The sequence below is a fragment of the Dryobates pubescens genome, chromosome 17 (assembly GCF_014839835.1).
Source record: "Dryobates pubescens isolate bDryPub1 chromosome 17, bDryPub1.pri, whole genome shotgun sequence".
Lineage (NCBI taxonomy): Eukaryota > Metazoa > Chordata > Aves > Piciformes > Picidae > Dryobates > Dryobates pubescens.
This window is the reverse complement of record NC_071628.1, coordinates 23,493,500-23,520,562: the sequence shown is the minus strand read 5'-3', so window position 1 is coordinate 23,520,562 and position 27,063 is coordinate 23,493,500. Positions and strand designations below refer to the sequence as shown.

The window sequence follows — 27,063 nt, the reverse complement described above, 5'->3', positions numbered from 1 at the left end:
GCTTGGCCCCCTCCACTCGACAGCCACCTCTCAGCTATTGGTAGACACTGATCAGACCCCTCTCAGCCTTCTCTTCTCCAGACTAAGCAGCCCCAGGGCTCTCAGTCTCTCTTCACAGGGGAGATGCTCAAGTCCCCTGAGCATCCTCGTGGCTCTCTGTTGGACTCTCTCCAGCAGGTCTCTGTCTCTCTGGAACTGGGGAGGCCAAAACTGGACACAGGATTGCAGCTGTGGTCTCAGCAGGGTAGAGGAGAGGGGGAGAAGAACCTCCCTAGCCCTGCTGGCCACACTTTTCTTGTTGTACCCTAGGATCCCATTGGCTCTCTTGGCCACCAGGGCATATGCAGCCCTTTCCTTAGCTGTCACCTGCCGCAGCCACACTGCTATGCTTGTTCCACACTCACCAGGTACATAAAATGCCTACATCTGATCTTCACAGGGAACACAGTAGAAGGTGCTTAGGCACTTGCCATGGTCCTCTGAGCTTGGTTCAGCACCTGAGCCAGGCTTATCCTTCAGAGCCAGCAGCCTTCATTGTGGTGTTTCCTGCCTTGGGAGTGCTTTACTTTGCACCCTGGGCACTGTTGTTGTGATGTGTTTTTCTCTTCCATTTAGGGATTAAGGTAAAGAAACTCTGAGGGATTTCAGCTGGTGTTGACATGGGTGCAGGCCAACAGCAATGTGGCAGCTTACTCAGTGTGAGGAACTGGATTGGTGTTCAGGGCTCAAAGGGGTCAGGCTGTGTCCTTGGTATATTTCAGATGCCTGCTGCCAGTAGAGATGACAGTCTTCCAGGCTGGTCTTCCTCTCTCTTCCCAAATCCTGACCGTTCTGCTCTGCCTCCCTTCCTCACTCTCTGTCTCCACTTCTACACCACTGTCCCTAGGGAATTCCCTCTCCCTGTCATCCTTGCTGCATCCCACACCAAGCCCTCAAGGGGGGCTCCATCTTTGCCCTGCCCCAGCTCTCCTCTCTGCTCCCTTTTGCCCAGCAAGCTCTCTCATTTAATAGATGTTTGTAAGTATCTGAGGGCTGAGTGTCAAGAGGGAGGGGACAGGCTCTGGTCAGTTGCACCCTCTGATAGGACAAGGGGCAATGGATATAAACTCCAGCACAGGAGGTTCCACCTCGACATGAGGAGGAACTTCTTCACTGTGAGGGTCACAGAGCCCTGGAGCAGGCTGCCCAGAGGGGTTGTGGAGCCTCCTTCTCTGGAGCCTTTCAAGACCCATCTGGATGTGTTCCTGTGTGACCTGTGCTGGATTCTATGCTGCTGCTCTGACAAAAAGTTGGACTCAATGATCTTTGAAGGTCCCTTCCAACCCCTAACATCCTGTGAGCCTAACATCCTATGATAACACGCTGGTCTCAATTGTCCCAAGTCCTCCAGGTTTGCACATCCTTCTCCTGGCAATTTTCTGCCATTCCCAGTCTGTTGTCAAGTCTTTGCCCAATGGGCTGACTTCCAGACTCTTGCTTATAAGCTCTGCTCTATCCTTCCCCCAGGCAGACCCACTTTCCCCTATCCCAGTTTCTCTCCAGCTCCCCAGAGAGCCTGTCTTTCTCCAGACTCTTTGTGCCTGCTAACGTACTTGTCCCAGATCCAGTTCTTGTCCCTGCTGCATGTTATTCAAGGAGGTTCCTGCCCCACATTTACTTGACTGGAAGGACAGGTTGGTTCCCTGCTCACCCTTCTTACCTGCAGTCTTGGCACAGTCCAGAGCAGCTGGGAACTGGAACTGCAAGTCCAGCTCTGACTCCCACAGCCTTGGGCTGTGAGGTGCTGGGTGAGGAGGGAACTGTGTGGTGAGCACAAATGGCATTTCCAGTAGGGTGTTTCATGGTGGGCTTTGAGGGAACACCTCTGGCAAAAATGACCATTCTTGTTTGCAGGCTCCAAGATCCTAGACAGGAGGAACCAAAGAAGAAATGTTTATAATTTAACCTGAGGTACGAACTTCAGATGCTTAGTCTGGCACTGTGAAAAGAGTGTCTGAAGGCAGGATTTTACCATGGGAATTGCTACCCAGCTTCAGCAGGAGTTCCACTGCCAGCCCTGCCTTCTAATCAGGGCTTCCATTTCCAGTGTAAATTACAGTTCGTTGCTGGTAATCCTTCTGGCATATCAGATATCAGCCTAAATCGGCAAGCATGGTATGGAGCAACCCAAACATCCTTCTGACGAGGTAATTATTCCTCTTTGTGAGAGCGCTCCGGGATATTTTTAGTGGAGGACAATCCCCCCCCCCCGCCCCGAGTGCTCCCCAGTTTCCTGACAGAAACGGCGCGCAAAAATCCCAAACTAATGAAGCAAGTTTCACAAGGAGGAACACTTCAGACACCTGTACTTTCAGGCAGCTGGTACTTTGTAGTCATGTCAGCGTTTAATTAGCCGTTCAGGTCTCGGTGCGTGCAGCAGAAGGCACACCTGTGTCTGGCGAGCTGGAGCGTGGTGGCTTCTCCCTCGCCGTAAAGCCTCCGAACAAAACAGATCCGCAGATCGGGGATCATTCCGGGGGCACACAGAGCTGCCTGCATCGCGAGGGGCAGCCTCGCCGGGCGCACAGAGGTTACCAAGGCAAACGCTGCTGCGATGGCTCCGCAGTCCCTTAGCAGGAGTGGCACTGCCAGCCTCAGCGTCTGTTTCTTCCTAGAACAAGCGATTTTAAACTACTTTCCAAACATTCTGTACTACAGACAGACATTTGTTTTTTGGGGGGGAGGTGGGGAGGGCGCACCCGTGTTTCACGTCTTGCAGTGCCCCAGGGGTACGGTTATCTGCCGGTTACCGCTTCCCGAGCCCTGGTGCTACATAATTTATGCGCTGGAAGAGACGATTCAATTAGTCAGTAATAAAATGAGCAAGGGTAGCGTGGGCACGGTAAAAATATAATCCAGTGGGCAACAAGCTGAGAGAGGGGAAGGGGAAAAAAAAAAAAGTAAGGGTACACTTCATATGATTAATGAAGGAAGAATGTGTATTTATAGCTCTCATTGTGTCCTTTGTAAGGCTACGGCATCCAGCAGCAAGGCTAAAGCCGGCTGGTAACGACGCAGCATTCAAATGCTGTGGATTTGAATGGCAAATGCCGTATAAAAACTAATTACCCCCAGGAGGATGAAAATACATTTCACTGGCCTCTTTCAAAGTGTGTTTAGCCTTCTCTTCGCATTTATTTATCCTTTGGTTTGAGCAACGCGCTCGTTACAAAAGTCAACATCCCCAACGGAGCGGCAGAGATGCTCCCGCCCAAAGGAAGAAAAGAAAAGAAGTTTCTGCAAGTTATTTTTACACGATCAGAGCCATTTTATTCCCCCCTCTCCGGAGGCAGGGCTGCCGCATCTCCCCCCGGTTCCCAGCAACACGCTCCTCGCTTCGCAGCTACTCCTCCTCCTCCTCCTTCCTGCCACATTTCCAAGGACAACCAGATCGGCTCTTCACGGTTGGCTTTCGCACCGCTTCGTGCGCGGCAGCGCAGAGAGATTCTGCGGCCACGCTGGGCCGCGGCTCGCAGAGGGGAAAATAAAGTTTGTTTCACTGAAGGGCGGCAACTTGGCTGCATCGCTCCCGCCGGTGTGCGGAGCGACAGCCACCGACACAAGCCGAGGCGCAGCGTCTGCGCCGCACCTCCCCGCGTCGAGCCGCGCTGCCGCCTCCTGGCTCCCCTGCGGGTCTCGCCGGAGGGTCCGTGCCAGCCGCAGGAGAGCGGCCCCGGCCAGCGGGGAACTGACGCCCGAGGGCGCGGCGGCCCCGGCCTGAAGGACGGGGGCCCGAGGGACGGCGGTACCGGGCTGCGGGGACTGACCGCCTAAGTGGCGGCGGTACAGGCCCAAGAGACCTGACCACCTAAGGGGGAGCCACCGCGACCCGCAATGACAGCGGCCCCGGCCTGAGAGGCCCTGAAGGCCCGCAGCCCCGAGCACAGCGGCCTAAGGACACTCTCCCTCCTCAAGCGACTCTCGACCCCCTCCCGTCGCCGCCTTTCCCCGCCGGCGGGGGCGCGGCGCAGGCTCGCGCGCAGGCGCGGTGACCGCGCGGCCGGGCGGGAGCGCGCACACCTGCGCGGAGGAGTGGCGGGGGGAGGGGGGGAGGTTGTGTGGGCGGTGGGAGCGCGTGCGCGCCGACCCCCGCCCGGCCGGGAGCGGCGGGAGGGGAGGAGCGCGCGGGGCGCATGCGCCTGCGGGGGGGCGGGCTCGGGTGTGTGTGTGTGTGCGCGCGGGGTGGGGGGGGCGTGTGTAAGGGGGGGGGCGGGAGCGAGTGAGGGGAGGAGCGCGCGGCGAGCGCCCCTCTGGCTCCGTGTAAGGCAGCGGCGGAGCCCGGCGCTGGGACCGGCCCGCGATGGAGTGAGCCCGGCCGCTCCCGCCCGCCCTTCTCGCTGGCCGCTCTCCGGGGCGGCTGCGCGAACCCCGCCGCCCGGCTGAGGGCCGCCTCCTCGGGGTGCCGCAGGGGCGCAGCCCGGCGGAGGAGCGGTGGAGCGCGCTCCGGCCGGCAGGCAAGGCAGGAGAAGCTCCCCCCGGGGGGGAGGAGGGGCTGGCGCTGGGTGCCCGGCTGCCGGGCGCGGGGAGCGGAGAGATGGCGGCGGGGAGAGCCCGGCGGCTCCTCGGTTCCCTCTGGATCGCCCTTCTCCTCGGGCAGCCGGACCCGGCCGCCGCTGCCGCTCGGAGCGGCTCCCAAAGCCTTCTCACAGGTAAGGAGCCGGCCGAGAGCCTGACAGCCGCGGCGCCGGGCGCCGAGGAGGTGGCGGCGGCGGCGTCGCGGGGAAGAGCGGCCGGGGGTGTGAGGGAGCGGCCGGGGGCGGCGGCGCGCGCCGAGGGGGCTTGCGGCGGGGCTGGGGGAGCCGCCGGGGGAGCCTGTGGGCGCCTCGGCGCGGCGGGGCTGGCGGCCCGGCGGAGCCCGAGGGAGGGAGGCGAGCGGCGGCTGCCGGCGCTGCCGGGTCCCCTCCGGTTGCGGGAGCCGGGACGGCGTGGGCGGCGGAGCGCGCACCAGCAGAGGCCACTGCACACCTCCGTAAGCGGGTGGGGAGCCCTGCCGACGCCTGGCTCGGAGGGGGGCAAGCGGCACCTGAAGCCCCTTGCTGCAGCCTCGGTCACCTGTGCGCCCTGCGCTCCTCGCCGCCCGTGGGCTGGAGCACGCCCGGAATGAGCAGGAGGGCTGAGCCTGCAGACCTGGCGAGCGTTGCTGGACCCTTGAGTGGAGAGGCGATGACAGACAACCTGTGGAGAGAGGGGAACTTGCCTGGAAACTGTGCCGCAATGGCCCAGAAACGAGCGGTCTGGCAGCGGTTCAGCCGCTGTGGTTCTCACACCTTTTACCATTGTTACCTTTAACGATCCATTATTGAATCCCGGTTCTTTATAGGCTACGAAAAAAAAAACCCCGTAATCTCCTCCAGATGAAGCACGGTGTGCAGACCGGGAGCCTTTCTTCTGAGAGCCCCTTAATGCTGGAGAAAGCTCCCTAGCTTTGCAGTAACGCTGGCTGCTCCTTTGGCAAAACATTGGCTTTCAAAAGTAACTTTTTTCCTTTTTTTAAAATTTTTCTTCCTTTTCTTCTTTATTCCTCCTGATCAGCAACTAGTCGAGAGCTTGAAGGAAAAATCTGCTCCTCAACGTTGAGTGCTGGGATGGTTTTTTTAATCTCTCTATATATTTTGTTGTACTCCCCTGTGGATGAAGTCCTGGCATTTTAAAAGCCAGCTTTGTGCAAGTGGGATTTGGAAAGGAGAACAAAAAAAAAAGCACAACCCAAACCTGCTGGCTTATAGCAGCTTGGCAAAGTGAGAGTGGTTAAAATGATTTGAAAGGAGGGTAATTACATCATTTAAAAAAATCAGGTTAGGCAGTAAGGTAGTTCTCAGCTTGGGTACCCCTGGTGTAAACCATGCAGGCTGACTCCTGTTGACAGGGAGTAGTGCAGTTTATTCCCTTTGCAGGTTCCAGGGATGAAGCAGCTGATTATATTTCTTTTTTTCCTTGTGATAAACATTGTACTTGGGCTCCAAGAGCTCCAGAGTGTGTGTCACAGATAAGTTTACTTTTTTGATGTGTAAGCTCTCGCCACGTGATGATTCTTTGTCAGTATTTACTGCTCTGCTGACAGCTCGCTGTAGTTACAGTCCTGCTGCTCGCTCCTTTATGGCGTGAGGAAATCACGTTGGCAAGGTGAGGTTTTTATCTGCTGAAGCCAAAGGTGTGAATTAAGTCAGCAAAGGGGGAGCGCTGGGCTGAAACATGCGAAAGAAAACCTTCGGTGAAGCTGGCTACAGGGATTTGGAAGCATCGTTGTGGAAATCTTGGGAGTTCTGGTGACCTCCTAGTCTGCTCAGGCTCTTTTGTGGGAAGGCAGGTGGGCAGGCACTGTCCCGTTTCACCCCTGGGGCTAACTGCCCCTAACCCCGAGGCTGTTTGCAGCAGTTGTTTAGAGGCAGTCGCTGAGTAGGGAGAGGCGGTTTTGAGTGCCTGAATGGAGATGAGATACTTGAAGCATAATGGATGAGCTTCATTGTAATTCACCCTGTTTTCTGCCTGGTCACTACTATTTTTCACTTTAAATAGAGGATGTTTGACACATTTGGCTGGTGGGAGAGGGACATTCAAGTCCTTCCCTGCTCGAAGGAGTGCTGATGTTCCACCTCGTGCATGGACGTGTTGCTCTTTGTGTTTTCCATGGGAAGGTGATGGTGCCTTTTCTGTCCCATGTTTTGTGAAGCTCAAGCTATTAGCGTGCTCAGATGAGTCTCACATGGTTGGTGTAAAGGACTGGAGAGGCAGAGGAACACCAGGTTCTAGGTCCAGGGGTAGCTTTAGCTGTGAGACTGGTGTCTTGGCTTGTCAAGGCTGTAGGCTGCTATGTCCACAGTGGCAGGTGTTTAATGCAAACCCCTATCCCCCCTGGCCTTTTGGTGTTGGTAAAGATGACATAAATGAGCAGAAGTTAGGGATCTGGAAGCTCATATCCATTGTAGGTAGCCCTCTGAGTGAGATCTGATGCTATCTATAAATAGCCAGGCATTGCTCTCGAAGGAAGCAAAGAGTGTAGCTGAATTATTTTAGGAAAAATCTGTATAACTGACTTTCTTTGTGTATCTGTGAACACCAGTGTGTTTCCTGGTCTGTCTGGTTGCTTTGCCAATACAGGAAAAGCTGCTGACTGCAGAATTAGGGGAATATTTCACTCAGAAAAAGGGACTAAAGCCCACCCTCCTTCCCCTCCCCCCCCAAATCAGTAGTGAGGAACAAGGATTGAGTTAAGTTAAATCTTGCCTCTTGGAACTGTTTGAAACTGACTTCAGATGAAAGTAAAAACTTTGACCTATGCAGGATTTTATTATTAAGAATAAAATTGAATTTAGTGCCACTTTTAAGTCTTAGTAGAACAGCTGTGGCAACCTGTAGGCACCAGTAAGGTTGTAAATTAAGATGCTGAGAAGTGGGAAGGGTGTTCTGTCTCTTCTGGGAGCTGGGGGTCGTTCAGCCTGGGAAAGAACAGGCTCTGGGGAGACCTGACAGCAGCCTTCCAGTACCTGAAGGGGGCTACAGGAAGGATGGAGAGAGACTGTTTGCAAAGTAGTGATTAGGACAAGGGGAATGGCTTCAAACTAGAGCAGAGCAGATTGAGATGGGATGTTAGGAGCAAGTTCTGCACCAGGAGGCTGCTGGAACACTGGAACAGGTTGCCCAGGGAGGTGGTTGAGGCCCCATCCCTGGAGATACTCAAGGTGAGGCTGGGCAGGGCTCTGGGCAACCTGATCTAGTGGAGGAAAGCCCCTGCTTACTGCAGAGGGGGTTGGACTGGGTGAGCTTTGGAGGTCCTTTCCAACCCAGACCATTCTATGATTCTTGAAGTCCTTGGAATCGCTCTTGAAGTCGATGGAATCAATGTGTGTGGTGGTGTCAAAAGTTAAGCTGGGTGGGCATGAAAGCTGGATGAGGAGGTGGCCATAAAACCTGCTCAAGGCTCCCCAGTCTGGTCTTCTGTGTCGATTGCAGACCACTGGTGCAGGCTGGCCTGGCTGTGGGGGAGGCTTCATCTCCGGGGTGCAAGTGGAGTATGGAAAGCTGCAGAAGATGGGAGTGTGGATCATCTGGGTTCCTTAGAAACAGAAGGTCATTATTTGTTTCTGGTTTGTATGTGCTTCTTGATTATTTCTAAATATATCCCAGGTTAAAAATAGAGTGGAAATATCCAGGGCTCAGTTACATCCCAAGTCACTTCAGCACAGGGCTCCAGCTGATCCTCCTCGTTCACAGTCAGCCTGTGTCAGCTCCCTGCATCCTGGATGCAGCAGTTTGATTGCTTGTAGCTCCTGTGGTGTGCAGGGACCAGCCCTGCTGCCTGTGCACGTGTATCAACAGCAGCAGGGAGAAGCTGGGTAGATGCTGGAGCGTGGTTTTGGTGAGGGTGAGCTGTTGTTTCAGTAACCTGTGAGTCCAGGTGCCTTTCAGCGTGGGTTGTGGTGCTGCATTGTTGCTTGACCTCAGCTGGAAGCGCCTAGGCTGGCATGGCCTCTGCAGCCTGTGTTTGGTTTGTTAGTCAGCCTGATAACTAGCATTTCAGTGTAAAACCTGCAAGGGTTGTGCCTAATATCACACTGAGAAACAGCAAACAAAAATGGTCCTTTTTAATAGAGAAGGTAAAAAAAATCCCTTGGCTTTGTTGCCTCCTGCTAACTTAGAGAACCACAGAGCTGTCAGGGCTGGAAGGGACCTCAAGGCTCAGCCAGTTCCAACCCCCTGCCATGGGCAGGGACACCTCACACCACAGCAGGTTGCTCACAGCCACATTCAGCCTGGCCTTCAAAACCTCCAGGGATGAGGCTTCCACCACCTCCCTGGGCAACCTGTGCCAGGCTCTCACTACCCTTCTGGGGAACAACTTCTTCCTCACAGCCAATCTGAATCTCCCCGTTTCTAGTTTTGTTCCATCCCCCCAAGTCCTTTCACTCCCTGACACCCTCAAAAGTTCCTCACCAATTTTCTTATAACCCCCTTAAGATCCTGGAAGGCCACAAGGTCTCCTTGGAGCCTTCTCTCCTCCAGATTGAACAGCCCCAACTCCCTCAGGCTGTCTCCATGGGAGAGCAGCTCCAGCCCTCTGCTCCTCCTCGTGGCCCTTCTCTGGACACCTTCCAGCACCTCCAGATCCTTCTTGTAACAGGGGAATCTTAGCAAAGCCATTTCAGTTAATTACAGTAGATGCTTCCTTATAAAAATGAGGCTATTTAGTCACTTCTTGTCACTTAGAGCACATCAACCTTCAGCCAAAGCTTTTTGGAGAGATCTGGAAGCAGTGCAGGCAGCTACCTGAACCTCAGTGCGCTGCCAGGAGGAGGAGCGCGGTAAGAAGTCACAGTGCAAATCGTGGGAGTTAAGAAGACTACACAAAAGCAATACCATTTGTTTGCTACCCTTTGCTTTCAAACGATAAAACCATTTAACTTGGGCAACAGCAGCCTGGCCTGAGTATGCTAGAGCCTTTGAAAGGCCCATCACAGGTCTGGCAGGTTGGGAGTGCTGATGTGTGCTGGTGTTTGTCACTGACTGCTCCAAATGGGCTGGGTTTTTCCCATTTCACTCTGCCGCGCTTGTGAGGAGGTAGAACTGCAACTCTTGCCAGCAAGTAATTAGTGCTCATTTCCCACAAGGAAGCTGTTCTTGTGTCCATCAGTGGGAAAGAGGTTTAATTCTACTTCTGCTTAACCCATTTGTAGGGATTTTCATGGAGTTCAGTGGTGGAATTCAGCTGGCTGCAGGGCCAGGATGGCAGTTTCATAGAATTGTTTCAGTTGGAAAAGACCTTCGAGATCGAGTCCAACTGTCAATCTATCACCACCATGGCCATTACCTCATGGCCCCAAGTGCACCAGTTTCCTGAACACCTCCAGGGATGGTGACTCCACCACCCCTCTGGGCAGCCTCTTCCAATCCCTGACCACTCTTGCAGCAAATAAATCTTTCCTATTCTCAAACCTAACCCTCCCCTGGCACAGTTTCAGGCCATTTCCTCTCATTCTATCACCTGAGACTAGGCAGAAGAGACCAAGCCCACCTCACTCCCACCTCCTTTCAGGGAGCTGCAGAGAGCAATGAGGTCTCCTCTCAGCCTCCTTTTCTCTCCCCCGGTCCCTCAGCTACTCCTCATGAGCCATGTTCTCCAGACCCTTCCCCAGCTTCTTTGCCCTTCTATTGCATTCAACTTGAGTGCTGGGTACAGAGCAGGCTTCTTTCCTTCTGGCTGAGTGTGAAGAGCAGTGGTTCAAGCCCTGCAAAGAGCCCCAAAGCTTAGCTTGGTGTCTGGGAACAGCAGCTGATGCAGTGAGCTCTGCTTGTTTAGCCTGGGTGCTGCCCCAGGAATCTGGGGGGCTGTAATAGACCTCTACACCTGGAATAGTTTAGGATAGTGCTCTGAGGCTATTGATCCTAAAAAAAATCCACAAAAAGCGGAGCAAACCAGCCCTTACTGGAGAAAATGTCTCAGTGCTGTGGAAAGCAGAGTCATATTTTACTGATTGGATGCTATCGATTTCATTCGCCAGTTAAATTGGCAGGATGAAAGTGGTAATCCTGATTAATTCCACAGACAGAGGGAGGCACAGTTCAGGGGTGTGGAGGTGCAGAGCTCTCTGTAGGGCAGTGGCAGCTCTGGCTTTGTCTGCTCTGAGGTGCTTTAAGTGATTTTTGTCTGTCTTTTTGGATTGTTTTTGTTGTTTAATATTGATGCAGAAGCAAGCATTCAGTTTCCCAAAGCATGCAGACTCTCAGTTTATGATAAAGCCTTTTCACAGGGCTTAAACCAGCTTTCTATTTGCTTAGGTTTTGAAATTGAATACATAGAATACATAGAATACATAGAATAAACCAGGTTGGAAGAGACCTTCAAGATCATCGCGTCCAACCCATCAACCAATCCAACTCCGCCCAAGCAACTAACCCACAGCACCAAGTACCCCGTCAAGTCTTCTCCTAAAAACCTCCAGTGATGGTGACTCCACCACCTCCCCAGGCAGCCCATTCCAATGTGCAATCACTCTTTCTGTATAGAACTTTTTTCTAACATCCAGCCTGTATCTCCCCTGGCGCAGCCTGAGACTGTGTCCTCTTGTTCTGGTACTGCTTGCCTGGGAGAAGAGACCAACATCCGTCTGTCTACAACCTCCCTTCAGGTAGTTGTAGAGAGTAATAAGGTCACCCCTCAGTCTCCTCTTCTCCAGGCTAAGCAATCCCAGCTCCCTCAGCCTCTCCTCATAGGGCTTATGTTCCAAACCCCTCACCAACTTTGTTGCTCTTCTCTGGACTCGTTCCAGCAAGTCAACATCCTTCCTAAACTGAGGGGCCCAGAACTGAAGCTGCCCTTGCAGAAGGGGGTGAAGGAACTGGCAGGGTTCTGTTGCTCACCTCCCTTGGGTGAGTTTGGGAAGTTCTGTGGAGGATGGAATCATAGGATAGAATCATAGAATCATTTTGGTTGGAAGAGACCTTTAAGTCCGACTGTTAACCGGGCACTCTTAGGTCACCACCTCTACATGTTTTTTGAATGCCTCCAGGGATGGTGACTCCTCCTCTGCCCTGGGCAGCCTGTTCCAGGGCTTGACAACCCTGTCAGGGAAGAGATTTTTCCTGTTGCCCAACCTAAACCTCTCCTGGCACAACTTGAGGCTGTTTCCTCTTGTTTAAGAGAAGACCCTGACTCCCACTTTGCTTCAGCCTCAGTCCAGGGAGTTTTATCACTGAATTGTTAGGGTTGGAAGGGACCTCAAGGACTATCTAGTTCCAACCTCCCTGCCATGGGCAGGGACACTTCACACTCGATCAGGTTGCCCAGAGCCACATCCAGCCTGGCCTTAAAAAGTTCAAGGGATGAGGCTTTCACCACCTCCCTGGGCAACCTGTGCCAGTCTCTCACCACCCTCATGGGGAAGAACTTCTTCCTAATGTCTTATCTAAATCTCCCCTCTACAGAAGAGAGTGAGAGAGTTCCCCCCGAGCCTCCCTTTCTCAAGGATGAATAACTCTTGTTCTTTTAGCTATTAATCAAAACTCCTCCAGACTCCTCTTGTTCTTTAGACCCTTCACCTGCTTTGCCCTTCTCTGGACCTGCTCCAGCACCACAATGTCCCTCTTGTACCGAGGGGCTCAAAACTAAGCCCAGTATTTGAGGTGTGGCTTCACCAGTGCCCAGGCCAAGGGGATGACTGTGTTTGAGTTGTGTAGGGAATGAACAGATCCAATGCTTAACTCTAATGAAGAATATTTAATGTTCCTTTCACAATCTGATTAAGTAGCAAACGACTACAAAGCAGAAAGAGTTTATTTTTGTGTGCTGGAGCTGGGCAATATCCCTGCAGCCATTGCTCTTGATGCTTTGGATGGGAGGCTTGAAAGGGATTGGATGTGTTGGGAGAAGAATCACGTGGCACCTCTGAAGGTGCTGTTCAGAAGGGGCTGTCTAACCCAGGCACTTGCTAGGCTCCAGATGCTTAGGTAGGGATTTTTTTGGTGTCATTCAGTGATTCTCATTGCTAGCCTGGGAACCTTGCCAGTTTACCTTAGGTTTGCTGCTGTGGTGTGACCAGGACTGAGTGTGGCATTTTCAGGAGGGAATGCCCTAGTGATCTGTGGTGTGACTGTAGCCTATTCTCCCTGTTCATCTCACCTTCTGGTTTTCATAGTGAGTGAGGAAAAAACCTCTTGAGTTGGTGAGCTGCTCTAGAAGAAGTACCCTGCATGTCAGGGCTGTTTGCCTTCCAACTGCGTGGTTCTGTGCATGTTAGCAGTGAATTCTCTTTGCTGTGAAGCAGTTTGTGCTGCTGCCCACTGACTGACTCGGTGCTCATCACCACTGGGGAAATTCCTGTGCTCTGTTAGTGCTGGATTTCTTCTTCTGCAAATGTTTGTCTGTTTATCATTTTCCTAGTCCATTAGCTAGGTGCTGGCTCGTGTTAATGACTTGCTTTTGCTGGTGTGAATTCAGATGATTCATTTCTCTCTTGTCAAAGTGCAGCAGCTTGATGGTTTGTGGTATCCTCTGGTCCCATGGTTTTGTCCAGAGGGCTGTTCCAAGTGGAAAAGGTCTTCTGTGGGTGTTGCAAGTGGAAAAGGTCTCTTCCAACCTCTAGTGTACTGTGATAAAATTGTCCACTACTTCATTCCCCTGTCAGAGAACTGGAGTGTGCTGCTGTCCTTTGTAGTTAAGTGAGACAAGACAAGAAGATTTTTCACAGTGAGAACAGTCAGACATTGGAGTCATTTCCCAAGGGAAGTGGTGGATTCCCCTGCATTGGGCAGTTTTAAGTCTCAGCTTGACAGGGTACTGGGACAGCTCATTTAATTGGCCAAGCGAGCTAATGGTACCCTGGAGTGCACCAAGCAAAGTGTGGCCAGCAGGGCTGGGGAGGTTCTGCTGCCCCTCTGCTCTGCCCTGCTGAGACCACAGCTGCAATCCTGTGTCCAGTTTGGGGCTCCCCAGTTCAAGGGAGACAGAGACCTGCTGGGGAGAGTCCAAGGGAGAGCCAGGAGGATGCTTAGGGGACTTGAGCATCTCCCCTGTGAAGAGAGACTGAGAGCCCTGGGGCTGTTTAGTCTGGAGAAGAGAAGGCTGAGAGGGGATCTGATCAGTGTCTATCAATAGCTGAGGGGTGGGGGGCAAGTGGAGGGGGCCAAGCTCTTTTTGGTGGTGTGCAGTGATAAGACAAGGAACAACAGATACAAGGTTTCACTTCAACATGAGGAGTGAGGAATTTATAGTGAGGGTGTTGGAGCCCTGGAGCAGGCTGCCCAGAGAGATGGTGGAGTCTCCTTCTCTGGAGACTTTCCAGGCCCACCAGGATGCATTCCTGTGTGACCTGCCCTGGGTGATCCTGCTTTTGGCAGGGGGTTTGGACTGGATGATCTCTGGAGGTCCCTTCCAACCTCGAGCATTCTGTGATTTAATCTACACTATCACTCGGCCCAGATGATCCTTGGCATCCCTTCCACCGTGGCATTCTGTGATTCTTGAAGAGTCTAATGAAGTTAGACTCTTATAGGAGTGAATCTCACTGTGCTTATGGTCAAATTCAGAGCGTGTTTGTTTCTAGCTTCCTGCCCTTCCATATATGTGAGCTCTTCATATTTTAACCTTTGTTTTTATTTGATGCCTTCTTTTTACATGTCTGGGAGCTGTTGTGTTTCGTGCCACTGGGTCAAAGCACCTGTCAGCAGCCAGCACAGTTGTCTTCTGTTATTATTCTCCTTTGATAAATGTAGTTTGTTTGATGTGCTTTTAGCTTTTTTGACATGTGTCTAATGGTAATGTTGACCCAGAGGGGAATAATGCAGTGCTGCTGGTATTCTGTGGTTGGAGGTTTGGACTAGTATAGGTTGAACTGTGTGTTCCTTGCCTGTTAAAATACCCAAGTTAGACTTCCCATTGTTTGGAAAAGATGTTGTGCTTCCATCTGTTTGGTGTTCTGCATGTGATTTACAGCCAGGTAGTGATGAGTGTTCCTTCTGTACAAGTTTTATTGTAGCATTTTCTTTACTATTGTATTTTTGAGCCATGGAGAAATCCAAGTTTCCTCTTCATGCAGCTTGCAGCTCGTAGCCAAGTATTGAGGAGTGTTCTCTCTGTGTAAGCTTTGGTTGCTTTAGGATTTTCTTTGCTATGGTATTTTGAGCCATGGAAATCTAAGATTCCTCCTCATACTCCTGTGACTCTATGAATGAATGTAATATTTTTATGGCTGACATAGCACTTCCCACAACACTGTCTTGGAAGTAAAAACTGTCTCTGATGGTTTTGGCCCCAGTGATTTCTCTCTTCTCTTCCCTTTGGCACAGACATCTTTGTGTTACAAACAGCACTAACAGGCTGGAGTGCTTGGGGGCAACTTCCAGCTTTTTTCCAGCTCTGGATTTTCACTATAATGGTCCAGTAGTTTGCTTCCTCTTGGGCTGAGCTGGAGTCAAGTACTTTTGGCTCAGTTTCATCCCTCTCTGTTGTCCCCTGTAGTTAATAAACCTGAACATCTCTTCTTAACAGCACTCTGTGGTTCCTGCATTGAAACCTTGGAATGTAACTGCACTGAGAAGGAGAGAGCCACAGAGAGAGGTGCTGGGATATTCTTTCTGAAAGTAGAACAGGCTGCCAAAAGTCACTGAAGTTATTGGACCTGCCTTGGCTTCTAAGATCCCTTGGTTGTGTATTGAAAAGCAGAGAAGAGCTTTCATTCTGCATTGTCAGGGGCTGCTGTTGCATCACTGTGTGAAACCCGTGGCTGTTAGTGTCATAGATGGCAGAGGGGAAAGCTGGGGCTCAGCACGAAGGTGAAAATGAATTTATAAATCCTAACAGAATCACAGAATTGTCAGGGTTGGAAGTGACCTCAAAGCTCAGCCCGTTCCAACCCCGCTGCCATGGGCAGGGACACCTCACACTACAGCAGGTTGCTCACAGCCACCTCCAGCCTGGCTGCAAACACCTCCAGGCCAGGAGGCTTCCACCACCTCCCTGGGCAGTCTGTGCCAGGCTCTCACCACCCTCCTGGGGAAGAACTTCTTCCTAACATCCAATCTCAATCTCCCCATTTCTATTTTTGTTCAATTCCCCCTAGTCCTATCACTGCCTGACACCCTCCAAAGTCCCTCCCCAGCTTTCTTGTAGGCCTTCTTCAGATACTGTTCATGTTCAAACAATTTACAAATGCTAATATTGCTGCTTGACAACAGACAGGGAGGGAAGTGGAAGAGAACTGGAAACAAAGGCAAACTACATCCAGAAGTGGTGGGACACCTCAATAGTTTGCAGCGTGCTCTGTGCAGCTGGGCCTGGGCTGTTTGGTGCTGTGCTGTCGGGGCTCTGCTTGCAGGCAGTGCAGCTCGTTGGCTATCAGTTTGGGAATCTTCTGTCGGAGATGTGTCTGGGCAGCCGCGAAGCCGCTGCCAAACGTTAATCCTCTTCCCGTGTGTTTGGTTTAAGCGTTTCAAGCTGGCAGTGCCAGTGAGAGGAGGAGGACCTGCAGGCTCTGCCCTTCCCTTCGCTTTCACAAGCGCTTGTGGAGGGCCTAGAGGATTGGATCCGTTCCCTGCCGCGCCGTGTGCTGGCGCGGGAGGCAGAGGTGACATCAGCCTGTGGGAACGGCGGCACGGGAGCGCCAGGCTGCTGCTGGCGCTGCTGACTGGCACCGGACTGCAACGTGGAAGCACTGACCGAGGCACATGGCCTGCCTTGTCCCACTGTGTGTGTCTGAACGGCCTGATGTGTCCCAGCGTGCTGGGGGCAAGCTGGAGGCGAGAATCTCCTCAGGAAGTGCCTTGCTGTTTGTGAGTGGATTTGCTAAGGCTTTGGAAAAGTTCCTCTGCACACTGGGAAGGAATTCTTACCTACTGTTTTGGTTTGTTGCTTCCCTCCTCGCCCTCCCCCCCACTGAAATATCATCTTGTCCTGGTTTGAGGGCATTTGTCTCATGTTTAGCAGCCAGCCCGATCCTAACCCTTGGCAGTTCTGAACTGGGAATAAAGCTCCCAGTTTCATCTTTAAATACTTAGCCCTGAGAAAAAGAAAGGTAAAACTAGCAGATAGGAAGCACTTTCAGGAGGAGGTTACTGGGCTGGTAATTCTCTGAAGCTTCATTTAGTGATGGTTACCTGTTGGAGCAGATCGCTGCAAGTGTCACTTGGAATTGCTTCCGTACCAACACCCGCCTTGGAGCTTTGTGAGGCCAGGGCTTGCAACCTCATCGCTGTACTAGCGTAAGGGTAACACTGAACTGGAACCTGGATGAGAGTGTAAGAAAGCGTCTAGATGTGAGTGTAAGCTTCTGGATGAGTGTGTAAGAAAGCTTCTTCTCCAGGGGGATCTTATAGCTCCCTTCCAATACCTGAAGGGGTCCTACAGGAAGGCTGCAGAGGGACTTTTCCTGAGGGTATCTAGAGACAGGACAAGGGGGAATGGTTTGAAGCTGAGGGAGGGCAGGGTGAGACTGGGGCTTAGGAAGAAGCTCTTCAGTACAAGGGTGGTGAGACTCTGGAGCAGGTTGTCCGGGGAGGTTGTGGCTGCCTACTGCCTGGAGGTGTTCAAGGCCAGGCTGGATGACACCTTGAGAGGTGCCCATGCCCATGGCAGTGGGGCTGGAATAGATGATCTCTGAGGTCCCCTCCAACCTCGGCTATTCTGTGGTTCATATGGTGTGACAACACCCTTGTGAGGGGCCAAGCCAGCCCCAGTGTGTGGAGACTCAGGGCTGAGAATGCCATCATTGCTCAGTGTTCCCAGGAAGGAATTGCTGCTGAAATGAAGTGTGGAGGTTGTGCACAGAGTGGGAGGCTGGCATGAAGGTGAGCTGAGCTCAGCAGAGCAGGGGGCAAGCAGGAAGATGGCAAACCGCTCCCTTCCTGTACTGGGGTCTGTCTTGGTGTGGTTTTGGTGGTTTTGCAGAGCATCTTAGGGGAAGGCTTTTTGAAATGACTTGGTTATTGCTTTTTTCTGAAAGAGGTAATAATAGTAACACAGAGGTGGAGATGACCATTGTGCTGCCAGACCTGCTTCTGCCAGCCAGTGTAATGGGGCAGTGCATCTCAACTTGTTCAGAGGCTGCTGAAGGGACAGTCTCAGGGACTCCAGCTGAAATTACAGCACTATATTCTTAGGCATGTGCAAGGGCAAATTCCAGCACGTTTTATGGGATACATGCAGCCCTCCATCATCATTTTCCCAGGTTTCTTCCTTTTCTAGAATCTGACACAGCTTGTCTTCTGTTTGAAGTGTAAAATAGCTTATTTATCCTAATCTTCACATGGGGTTGTTTGCTTATCCCTAGTCCAGCTCTTCAGAGCCTTCATTTTAGGTTCTGTAGTTTTTCTTTTGTTGCTGTTTTCTTTCTTTCCTTACCTCCTTATTTGAAGTGACAGTAGCTTTGTGGAAGATACCTAGAAGCAGCTTGGGGTCTGCAGTGACTTAGTAACCATCTCTGTTGGGGCTTTATGCAACGTTTTTGAGGTGTGGGTGAAAGCAAACACACGCAGGCCGTAGCTGCAGGAGATGGAGTGGCAGCTTGGGAGGACTGAGGGCTTTTTCACTTGTGCCTTGGAGTGTAAATCAATGTTCTTCACCTTTCAGCTTGAGTGCAGACAAGCAGTATTCCTTCTAGGTGGTGACAATGTTGTGGCGGCAGTCTAAAATAGGGAGGCAGAACCTGCAGGGTGACACCACAATGTATGAATAGAGGTTTTCATCTTGCAAATTGGAGGCTTTGGGAGGGAAGAACAGTCAATTTCTGAATGTGGAAGGAGAAACCAGTCATCAAATGCATCCAGAGCGGCATCTGATGTATTCTGACTTCTGGGTTGTGTGAGTTGAAGGCGTTTTCTGGTTCAGCGTGCCTGGAGTGTCTGATGGTAACAACATTATCAGCCCAAAGACTGAAGGGTTATTTTTCCAAAGCAGTTGTTTATTTACTGTTGTTACCAGCTTTTCATTTTCCTGAGGAAATCAGTCTAAAGCAAAAAGGTAGCATTTGCAGCAGTTGGAAGTGCCTGTACTGGAGCTGATCTGTGTGTGCAGCTCTGGAGCACTGCATCCAGTTCTGGTGCCCCCAGCATAAGAGGAACATCAGACTGCTGGAGTGGGTCCAGAAGAGGGCCATGAAGATAGTCAGAGAGCTGGAGCACATCTGCCATAGGGACAGGCTGAGAGAGTTGGGGCTGTTTAGCCTGGAGAAGAGAAGGCTCCAGGGAGACCTTAGAGCAGCCTCCCAGTACCTGAAGAAGCCTACAAGAAAGCTGGGGAGGGACTCCTTACAAGGGCTTGTAGTGGTAGGATGAAAGGCAATGGCTTTGAGCTGGAGGAGGGGAGATTGAGACTGGAGATGAAGAAGAAATCCTTTCCTGTGAGCGTGGGAAGACACTGGAACAGGTTGGCCAAGGAGGTTGTGGGTGTCCTCTCTCTGGAGGTGTTCAGGGCCAGGTTGGATGAAGCCTTGAACAACCTGGGCTAGTGGAAGGTGTTCCTGCCCATGGCAGGGGATTTGGACCTTTGAGATCCCTTCCAACACAAACCATTCTCTGAATGTCAGAGTTTTCATCTGTTCTGGGTTTTGTTCTCTTGGGAACTTAGTGTGGAGGCACCACTGGTCATGACTTCCTAGCAAAACTGAGGCTGAGTTTTGGAGCTCTATCATCTCTGCATTCATGTTCCTCTTCTGCAGGCTTTACTGCTTCATCATAGCATTTTCTCAGCACATTCTTTGCTTATTTAGTGGAATTAACAGGACCCATAAGAAATAGCTTACTGCCTTTATTTTTACCTTAAAGAAACATTTTCCCTAAGTTGGTCTACAGATTTCATTCTTTTTCTGCAGAAGGCTGTGAAAGTTTATCAGCTGGTCATTTCTGTTACAGATGAATACATGGAGCATGTTGATTGCTTGGATGTTGAGCTCTAACGTGAGCAACTCCTTCTTGAGTGCTGAAGGGCTGTTGGTTATTGTGGGTGAGTGCAGTGAGCAGAGAAAAGAGGGTGATGGTGTTCATTTAAAAAATCAAAACAAAATCATAATTGGCCTTTGTAGATTCTGCCTCACAGCTACTGGTGGTATCAAGGGCATTGCTGAATTATTACCAGATGCAAAGCTGGATTCACTGCCCTTGACTGGGATTCCCTTGGGATGCAGAGCAGCTGGATTGAATTGGTAAGCTGAACCTTGAATCACAGCACATTCCATGAGCTACCTGTGTTGCTGGCATCTCCTTTCTGCTTGGAACTCCTGCAGCCTTGCTCTGTCAGTTGTGTAACTGGTCGCAGAGCGCTGGGCTTAGGGTGGAAAAAGCTCTCAAGGGCTTCATGCAGATTTGCCTTTGTCCTGCAGCGTCAGAAGATGGTGAAGTTTGGTTTCATCTGAAGAGAGGTTGATGCGTGGCACTTAATTCCTTGGTCATACCTGTATGGTTATTGCCTGGTGTTACCTGTTACCACAGATGTTTGGAGAACTGAAGGGTAGAGGTCACATTGCAGCTGGAAGCATCAGAAAAGCAAGGGTGGAACAGGGCAATACCCTGTTTGGTATGCCAGGAAGCTGTCAGGACGTTGTTGCTGAGGTTTTGGCAGCTTGCTTGTTAGCGGTCACAGGACTGAATAGTTTGGGTGCAGAACCTAGAGGTGCTGTGTGGGGGAGGAGTTGTTACCTCCCTAGAGGTGCTGTGTGTGGGAGGAATCATTCCCTGTTCTTTGCAGATGAACAGAAATATTTCTGTGGCTGCCCAGCTTCTTTCACTCTGGAAGCTGCCACCATTTTTTTGGGGGGGAGCATCCTGGAATTCAACTTTTAGCGTGGTGTCGTTTGGAAAAGTTCCCTTCAAGCAGTCTTCCGAGAGGTTGCTGAAAGGGCTTTTGGTATTGACCAGATGATCCCTGGCTATCGCTGTAAAAGCAGATCCATATTTAATTCCTTCTCCTCCCTTTTATGATCTTAACTGCTGTATTTATGCAGCCTCTTCCAGCAGGCTGAATCGGAGGCTTCACTGCTCGTTCTGCAATTGCTTCTGTACCCTTCCAAAGCTATAACGCAGCCTTCAGTGGCGTCTGTGTAGAAGTGATTTCATTCTGAGGTGCCATTTCCTAGATGTTTTTAGAATAAAAATGATAATGCTTGTTTTCAGCTCTTTTGATTTGCATGTAAGGGGGAAAGACTGATTGGAGAAGGCAGCTTCAGTGTACTCTGCAGGTGTGTTAGCGCTTGTTAGAGATGAGGTGAAAATGAAAACACCAGCTTGAGCAGACCAGCTGGGCAAAATCAGCTTCTCAAACCCCCAAACCCTCTCATTTTTGTAGTTGTAACCAGCCTGGGGTTTAAAAAGCACACCAATGAGCACAAGCATGCCTCCAAACCAAATGAAGATGGTGGAAGTACTCAGCAAAGCAAGCTCTAACTGGCGTCTGTGAGCGTCGCTCCCACTGGCAGCGCAGGAAGAGAGCAGCCCCACAACTTGGGTGTTTACAAATCCTTTCCCTTAGCAGAAAGCTGAAGTTCAGCAACTCAGCACAAAGGTGTTACACGTTAATTATTTATCCTGTGCTTCCATGCTGGAGTTCTTGCTTTCATAAAGGCTTCTGGGGGAGGTGGTTGCTGTTTCTTTTAGGTTAGCTCCTCCCAGCCCTCCCCTTTGTGTAAACTCTCCAGTGCATTTGCTCCACACTGGCCTCTGAAGTTACTCCCAAGCTGGGACTCACAGCAGTCGGGTAAAACCAGAAACAGATTCCTGGGATAAGTGTTTCATTGTTGTGCCTTTGCCATCCCTGCATCGAACGTTTTTTTGGTCTCCATAGCGATAGGACTGGACTCGAGTTTTCTCCTTAACCTGTGTTTTTGCAGTTACAAACTCTGCTCAACACAAACTGTTTATTGTGGAAGGCTGTGTAAAGCTCTTGGTGACATCTGGTGTTGTGCTTTCTCTTAACTGTACTTGACTGAAAAAATGAAATGTGGTGATCCAGAAGCATCACAGAAAATCTCAGCTGCTGGGGGAGTCATTTTTACAAGAGGGACTGGCCTGGGAACTTGGGAGATGCTTTGAGTGCAACCATAATATGTCAGATCTTGTAGTGACAGAAGGAGAGGGACTGGCTAAGCTTGAGGAGGGCAGATTTAGACTGGAGATTAGGAAGAAGTTCTTAAAGTGAGACACTGGAGCAGGTTGCCTATGGAGGTCATGGATGATGCCTCCTCCCTGGAGGTGTTCATGGCCAGGTTGGGTGAGGCCTTGAGCAACCTCATCCCCACCATGGGCAGGGACGCTTTCCCCATGGTGGTGGAAATAGGTGATCTTTAAGGTCCCTTCCAATCTCAATCTATGAAACTTTCTGAGGTCTCTTTCTGATTTTTGGTGTAAAAACATTTAGGCTTCATGTCTGGAATGGGGCCGTAACCACAAGGCTAGGCTGAGGAGACTGTATCCGAGTCTGGTAGTTAAGATCCCTGTCAGAATCTGGATTAAAAATTCTGTGTGAATCTGCTTGATGACAGCTTTTTCAACCCTGAAAAAAAGATTCCTAGGGTTTCCTTTTGCATCCTGTGGGAAGATGTAGGAGATGGAGAATGCACACACAGAGAGAAGGAACACAGAACACAGGAAAAAATGGACGGAGCTGGATGCAATCTGGACGTGCAAGGGAGGCAGGGAGGGGGCGAGCTGAGCTATAAAGTGCCACAGATGCTTGTTAGGCAGCAGCACTGACATCCATCATGTATGGGATGATGGTGGTGAAAGACTTTGACAGATCTTTTAGTGGCTTTCTGTGCAAATCCAGCGTGGAATGGGAATGAGTAACGTGTGGCGCTGAGCTCCGGATTCTGTGCGGGCGAGGGAGGTGTTTGTACACAAGTCCCTTACGTGTTTGGGTTTGCAAACCGAGGGAGTGCTCTCCCTTAATTAAACAGCAAATGTGCTCATCTCTAATGCTGAAGCATAACTCTGTGTGTGCTTTGTTAGAGGCAGGCTGGCCCTTGGTGAAGGCGCAGAAATAGGCTTCAGTTTGGGAGGGGGATGGTTGTATTTACTTTGACTTGCTGTAAAGGCTCTGTGAGGTTATCAAAGCTGCTCGGCAGAGCTGTGAGGTGAACAGAGCTCCTGAGAATTGGGGTGGGGAGGGGGACAGCGTTCTACCCCACCCCAGAATTGGGAAGGGTGGTGTTTGCTCTCTCTAGCTGTCAGCAATTAGCCTTTCAAGTAAACACTGAAAGGAGTTTTAAATATGTGAAGAGGAGTATAATTAGGAGCCTCTTCTTCCCTTAATGTGGCCTGGGAGCCACACTGTGCTGGGATCATTTTATTCAGATGTAGTTGCTTGGCTAAGGAGGGGAATTTAAAACCCACACCTGAACACCGTGGTGAGGGCCTCCTTCCTCAGGACTGTTTTCTTTCAATTAGCATGGTGCTTGCAGCCTTTCTCAAGTGTTCCTCTTGTTCCTCATTGTAGAAAAAATATTTTTCCTTTCTTAATGTCTTTTTTTTTGTGTGTGTTAAAAACTACTTTAACCCTTGACCGCACCGGTATGAAGTTGAATAAAGGAAGAATAGAGTAGCTGGCTGTGCCTGCACCGAGATGTGGAACAGAAAGAAAGCCAGGAAGGGACTTTTTACAAGGGCTTGTAGGGATAGGACGAGGGGGAATGGATTGAAGCTGGAGGAGGGGAGATTGAGCCTGCAGATTAGGAAGAAAATCTTTCCAGTGAGGGTGGTGAGACTCTGGCACAGGTTGCCCAGGGGAGGTTGTGGATGTCCCCTCCCTGGAGGTGTTGGAGGCCAGGTTGGATGAGACTTTGAGCAACCTGGGCTGGTGGGAGGTGTCCCTGCCCATGGCAGGGGGTTGAAAGTGGATGACCTTTAAGGTCCCTTCCAACCCAAACCATTCTAGGCTTGCGTGAAGAGATGTCTTGCCTTCTGATTGTGTGCCTTCTCTGGTGCTGAGCAGAAACCTGTCCTGCTTAAGGAGAGCTCCCAGACTGTGGGTGCATCCTGCAGGAGCGTGAGGCCCTTTGACAGCCCAAAGGTATCGATGGGGAATTTTTAGAGGTCTTAAGGAATCTGAAGCTCAAAAAAGCCCCAAAGAAACCCACGCCGGCAAACCCAAACAACAAACAAAAGACCCACAACACAACAAACAAACAAAACCCCACAAACCAAACCAACGAAAACAAACCACAAAACCACCCCAAGCCAGCCCCCGTGCAAAACAAACCCGGCGAGGGTTGTGATTCAGCGTGGTTCCCAGCAGGCTGAACCCGCTGAGGGTTGTCATTTAGAGTCGTTGCCGGCCGTGCGCAGACCCCAAGGCGCGGGCGTGCTATGGGAGGCTGTGGATGTCGGCGAACACGCCTCGCCTCGCCTTTCTCTCTCAGCCTTGCCTCTAATCCTGTTGCTGATATTTTCATTGCTTGACAGAGCAGAGGAATGTCTGAGGCCGCGGCGGGGGGCTGGCGAAAGCTGTTCGCCATCAATGGCAGCGGGATTGAGCTGTGAGCGGGGAGAAGCCGCCCGCGCTCCCCGGCCGCTGGAGAGAAGGGGCTGGAGCCCAGCAGATTTTCCTGCCCAGGGTGAGGAGGAGGAGGAGGAGTGATTTCCTTGGCTTGTGGTGCAGGGAGAGATGAAGGCTGAATTTATGCAGCTGTGTTTGCTCGAGGAATTAAATGCCTTTCAGTAGCTACGGGCACCGAGGGCCAGGGTTCCAACCGAAACCGTTCCGTGATTCTGTGATTACAACTAATTGCTTCAGCCCTTGCAGTAACCCTGCCCTGCCTCTCCGATACCAGCTTGGGCTAATGGCTGTAGCAAAATGATGAATGTTCAGTGCTGGGTGAATTCTGGAAAGACTGAGAACTTAAAAGCAGTGACGGCGACCAAAGACAAAGCTTTCCAGCAGTGGTTGTGTGGCAGCTTCTCCGGGTGGATGTTGTTCTTCATTCACACATGCATGGAATCCTTTCTGTGGTGAAGAGCTGCTTTGTAGATTTACAAAGAGAGAAAAACCTCCAGTTTTCACTTCTTGGCAAGAGAAATCTGTATACTTCCATATCTAAAACTTACACCGTGAGACCTAAGTGAATTTTCAGTACCCCAAAGATGAAAGCAGAAAAGCCTCTAAGAAGTAAATACCTTCAAATCAAATCTCAGGCAACACAATTAACTTCACATGTGACTTAAACATAATGATGTGCTCTTTCTTTTGGTATCTGAGACTGCCAGTCCAATATTTTAACTGTTTACATAAATTCTGGGATATGGGCAGCTTGTCTGAAATGCAGCTGTGTGTTCTTCGTGGTGGTTACCCAAGGTGACAAAGCTACCTGGATGTGCCCCTGGGCAACCTGCTCTGGGTGACACTGCTTTGCGGGGGGGGGGGGGTGTCAAAGTTGATCTCCAGAGGTCCTTTCCAGCCCCCACCATGCTGGGATTTTTGGGATGTATCCTTTGCTGTATCCTTGGCTTGAAAAGTGTTACAAATCTCCCAGTTAGATGATGATGCAAATATTAAAGTCAATTCTTTCTATGGAAAATGAATGAATACACAGAATGTTTTTGTGCCAAAAATGGGTTTTAATACTACTTATCTTTCTCTAGCTTTCCTGGGTCCTTTTCCTGCTTTTCAGAACCAAATAGTCTTTTACATCTGACCAAGAAATTAGTTTCTAACTGTCTGTAGCCATTGGAAGGATTTTTCTTGTGGGCTAAGCAACATGTTAAACCATGTATTATTATTGTATTATCATGGCTAGCTGCCTTGTGTCTTGGCAACTCCAAAGCAAGCACTCTGCAATATATTGCCTGGAGAGGTGGTGGATTCTCCCTCCCTGGAGGTGTCCAAGGCCAGGCTGAATGAGACCTTGGGCAGCAAAATCTAGTTGAGAGATGTCCCTGCCCATGGCTGGGGGGGTGGAGTGGAGGATCTCTGAGGTCCTGTCCAGTCTAATCCATTCTGTGATTGATTATGCTCACTTCACTAATTCAGAGGAATTACAACCTGTGAGTTTGACTTGACAGCTTCTATCAGACACAGATGTCACAGGAATATTGAAGTGCTTGTTTGAGTGAATTTACTAGTCTTCACCTCAAAATAGCCACCACTGAAGGGCTTTAGGATACACTTTTAATTGCATCAGTTGGAGATAGATTTATTCTGCTAATTTTAGCCATAAAGCATAACATTAGCTCTAAGACCTGCTTAAAAATAGCTTGCAGGATATTCTTGTCTCTTGCTGTAGGACAGTACAGAGAGGTGCACCTCGTGGCACCCAGCCCTTGTGGTTTCCAAACCACTTCTCCAGATGAAGGTCTACTGGAAGGGGATGTGTCTTGGGCCCAGGGTGTGGAAAGGTTGGTGGCTCTCACTGGCCAGAGCTTGAAGAGTGGCACATTTTGAATTGTTAAAGACTGGAGGAAAGAAGGTGCCAGAGAGACCTTAGAGCAGCCTCCCAGTTCCTGAAGGAGCCTACAAGAAGGCTGGGTAGGGACTTCTTACAAGGGCTTGTGGTGATAGCATGAGGGGCAATGGCTTTGAGCTGGAAGAGGGGAGATTGAGACTAGATTAGGAAGAAATTCTTTGCAGTGAGGGTGGGGAGACACTGGCGCAGGTTGCCCAGGGAGGTTGTGGATGACCCTCTCTGGAGGTGTTGAAGGCCAGGCTGGATGAGGCCTTGAGCAACCTGGGCTGGTGGGAGGTGTCCCTGCCCGCAGCAGGGGGCTGGAACTGGATGATCTTGAAGGTCCCTTCCAAGTGAAATCATTCTGTGATTCTCTGGTACCATTGGTGGCCAGTGAGCAGCCTGGCCCAAACCAGAGCTACAGGTACTGATTCAGCTTGTAGTGAGCAGGTCCCACCACACTGTACATGTTGCTCAGGCTGCTTCCCCCTCCACTAACAGCCAGCTCTGGAAGGATGCTCTCAGAAGGACCGGAGGCTGAAATGGCAGGGAGGGGAGGGAATGGGGACTCTAGATGTCAGGAAGAAGCTCTTCAGAATGAGGGTGGGGAGACACTGGCACAGGTTGCCTAGGGAGGTTGTGGATGCCCCCTCCCTGGAGGTGTACAGGGCCAGGTTGGATGAAGCCTTGAGCAGCCAAGTCCAGTTGAGAAATGTTGCTGCTGGGCCCCGGGTGGTTGAACAGGATGACCTTTGAGGGTCCCTTCCAACCCAGCGCAATCTGTGAATGTTAGAAGCCTGTCTCTTTTTTTTTTCACTCTTAAAGCTCTTTTCCAATCAAAACAGTTCTCTGATTCTGCATTTCAGCTGCTGCAAGAGCTCCGAAGGAGTTCTGTAGGCATGGAGCTGGCTCAGAGATCGGCTGGGCCCTGGGCTGGCTGCTTGCACCCTGTCTGCAGGAGCTGTTTCTGGTAGCATCAGGCACTTTTTGCAGGCCTGCTGTTTATTTTGAAGAGAAGGAAGAAACTAAAATAACATGTGTCAGTCTTTTCATAACAGTTTTCAGATGGAAATAAATCTCCTTGGCTTGTTACTTTGTCAAGCGGGGTGTTACTGCAATGCCTTGTTTTCCCTCCTTGCTTGGTGCAGATTAGCCCATTCTTATGCATGGAGCC

At 50.8% G+C, this 27,063-nt stretch overlaps 1 protein-coding gene across 1 annotated transcript in view; it reads left to right on the top strand.

The window, feature by feature from the left end:
- Positions 1–4,374: 4,374 nt before the first annotated feature.
- NEO1 (neogenin 1) overlaps positions 4,375–27,063 on the top strand; it is a 326,802-nt gene continuing 304,113 nt past the window's right edge. Inside the window, exon 1 of the mRNA XM_054168810.1 lies at positions 4,375–4,688. Coding sequence (XP_054024785.1) covers positions 4,574–4,688 — 115 coding nt within the window. The 5' untranslated portion in view covers positions 4,375–4,573. The remainder of the gene's footprint in view (positions 4,689–27,063) is intronic.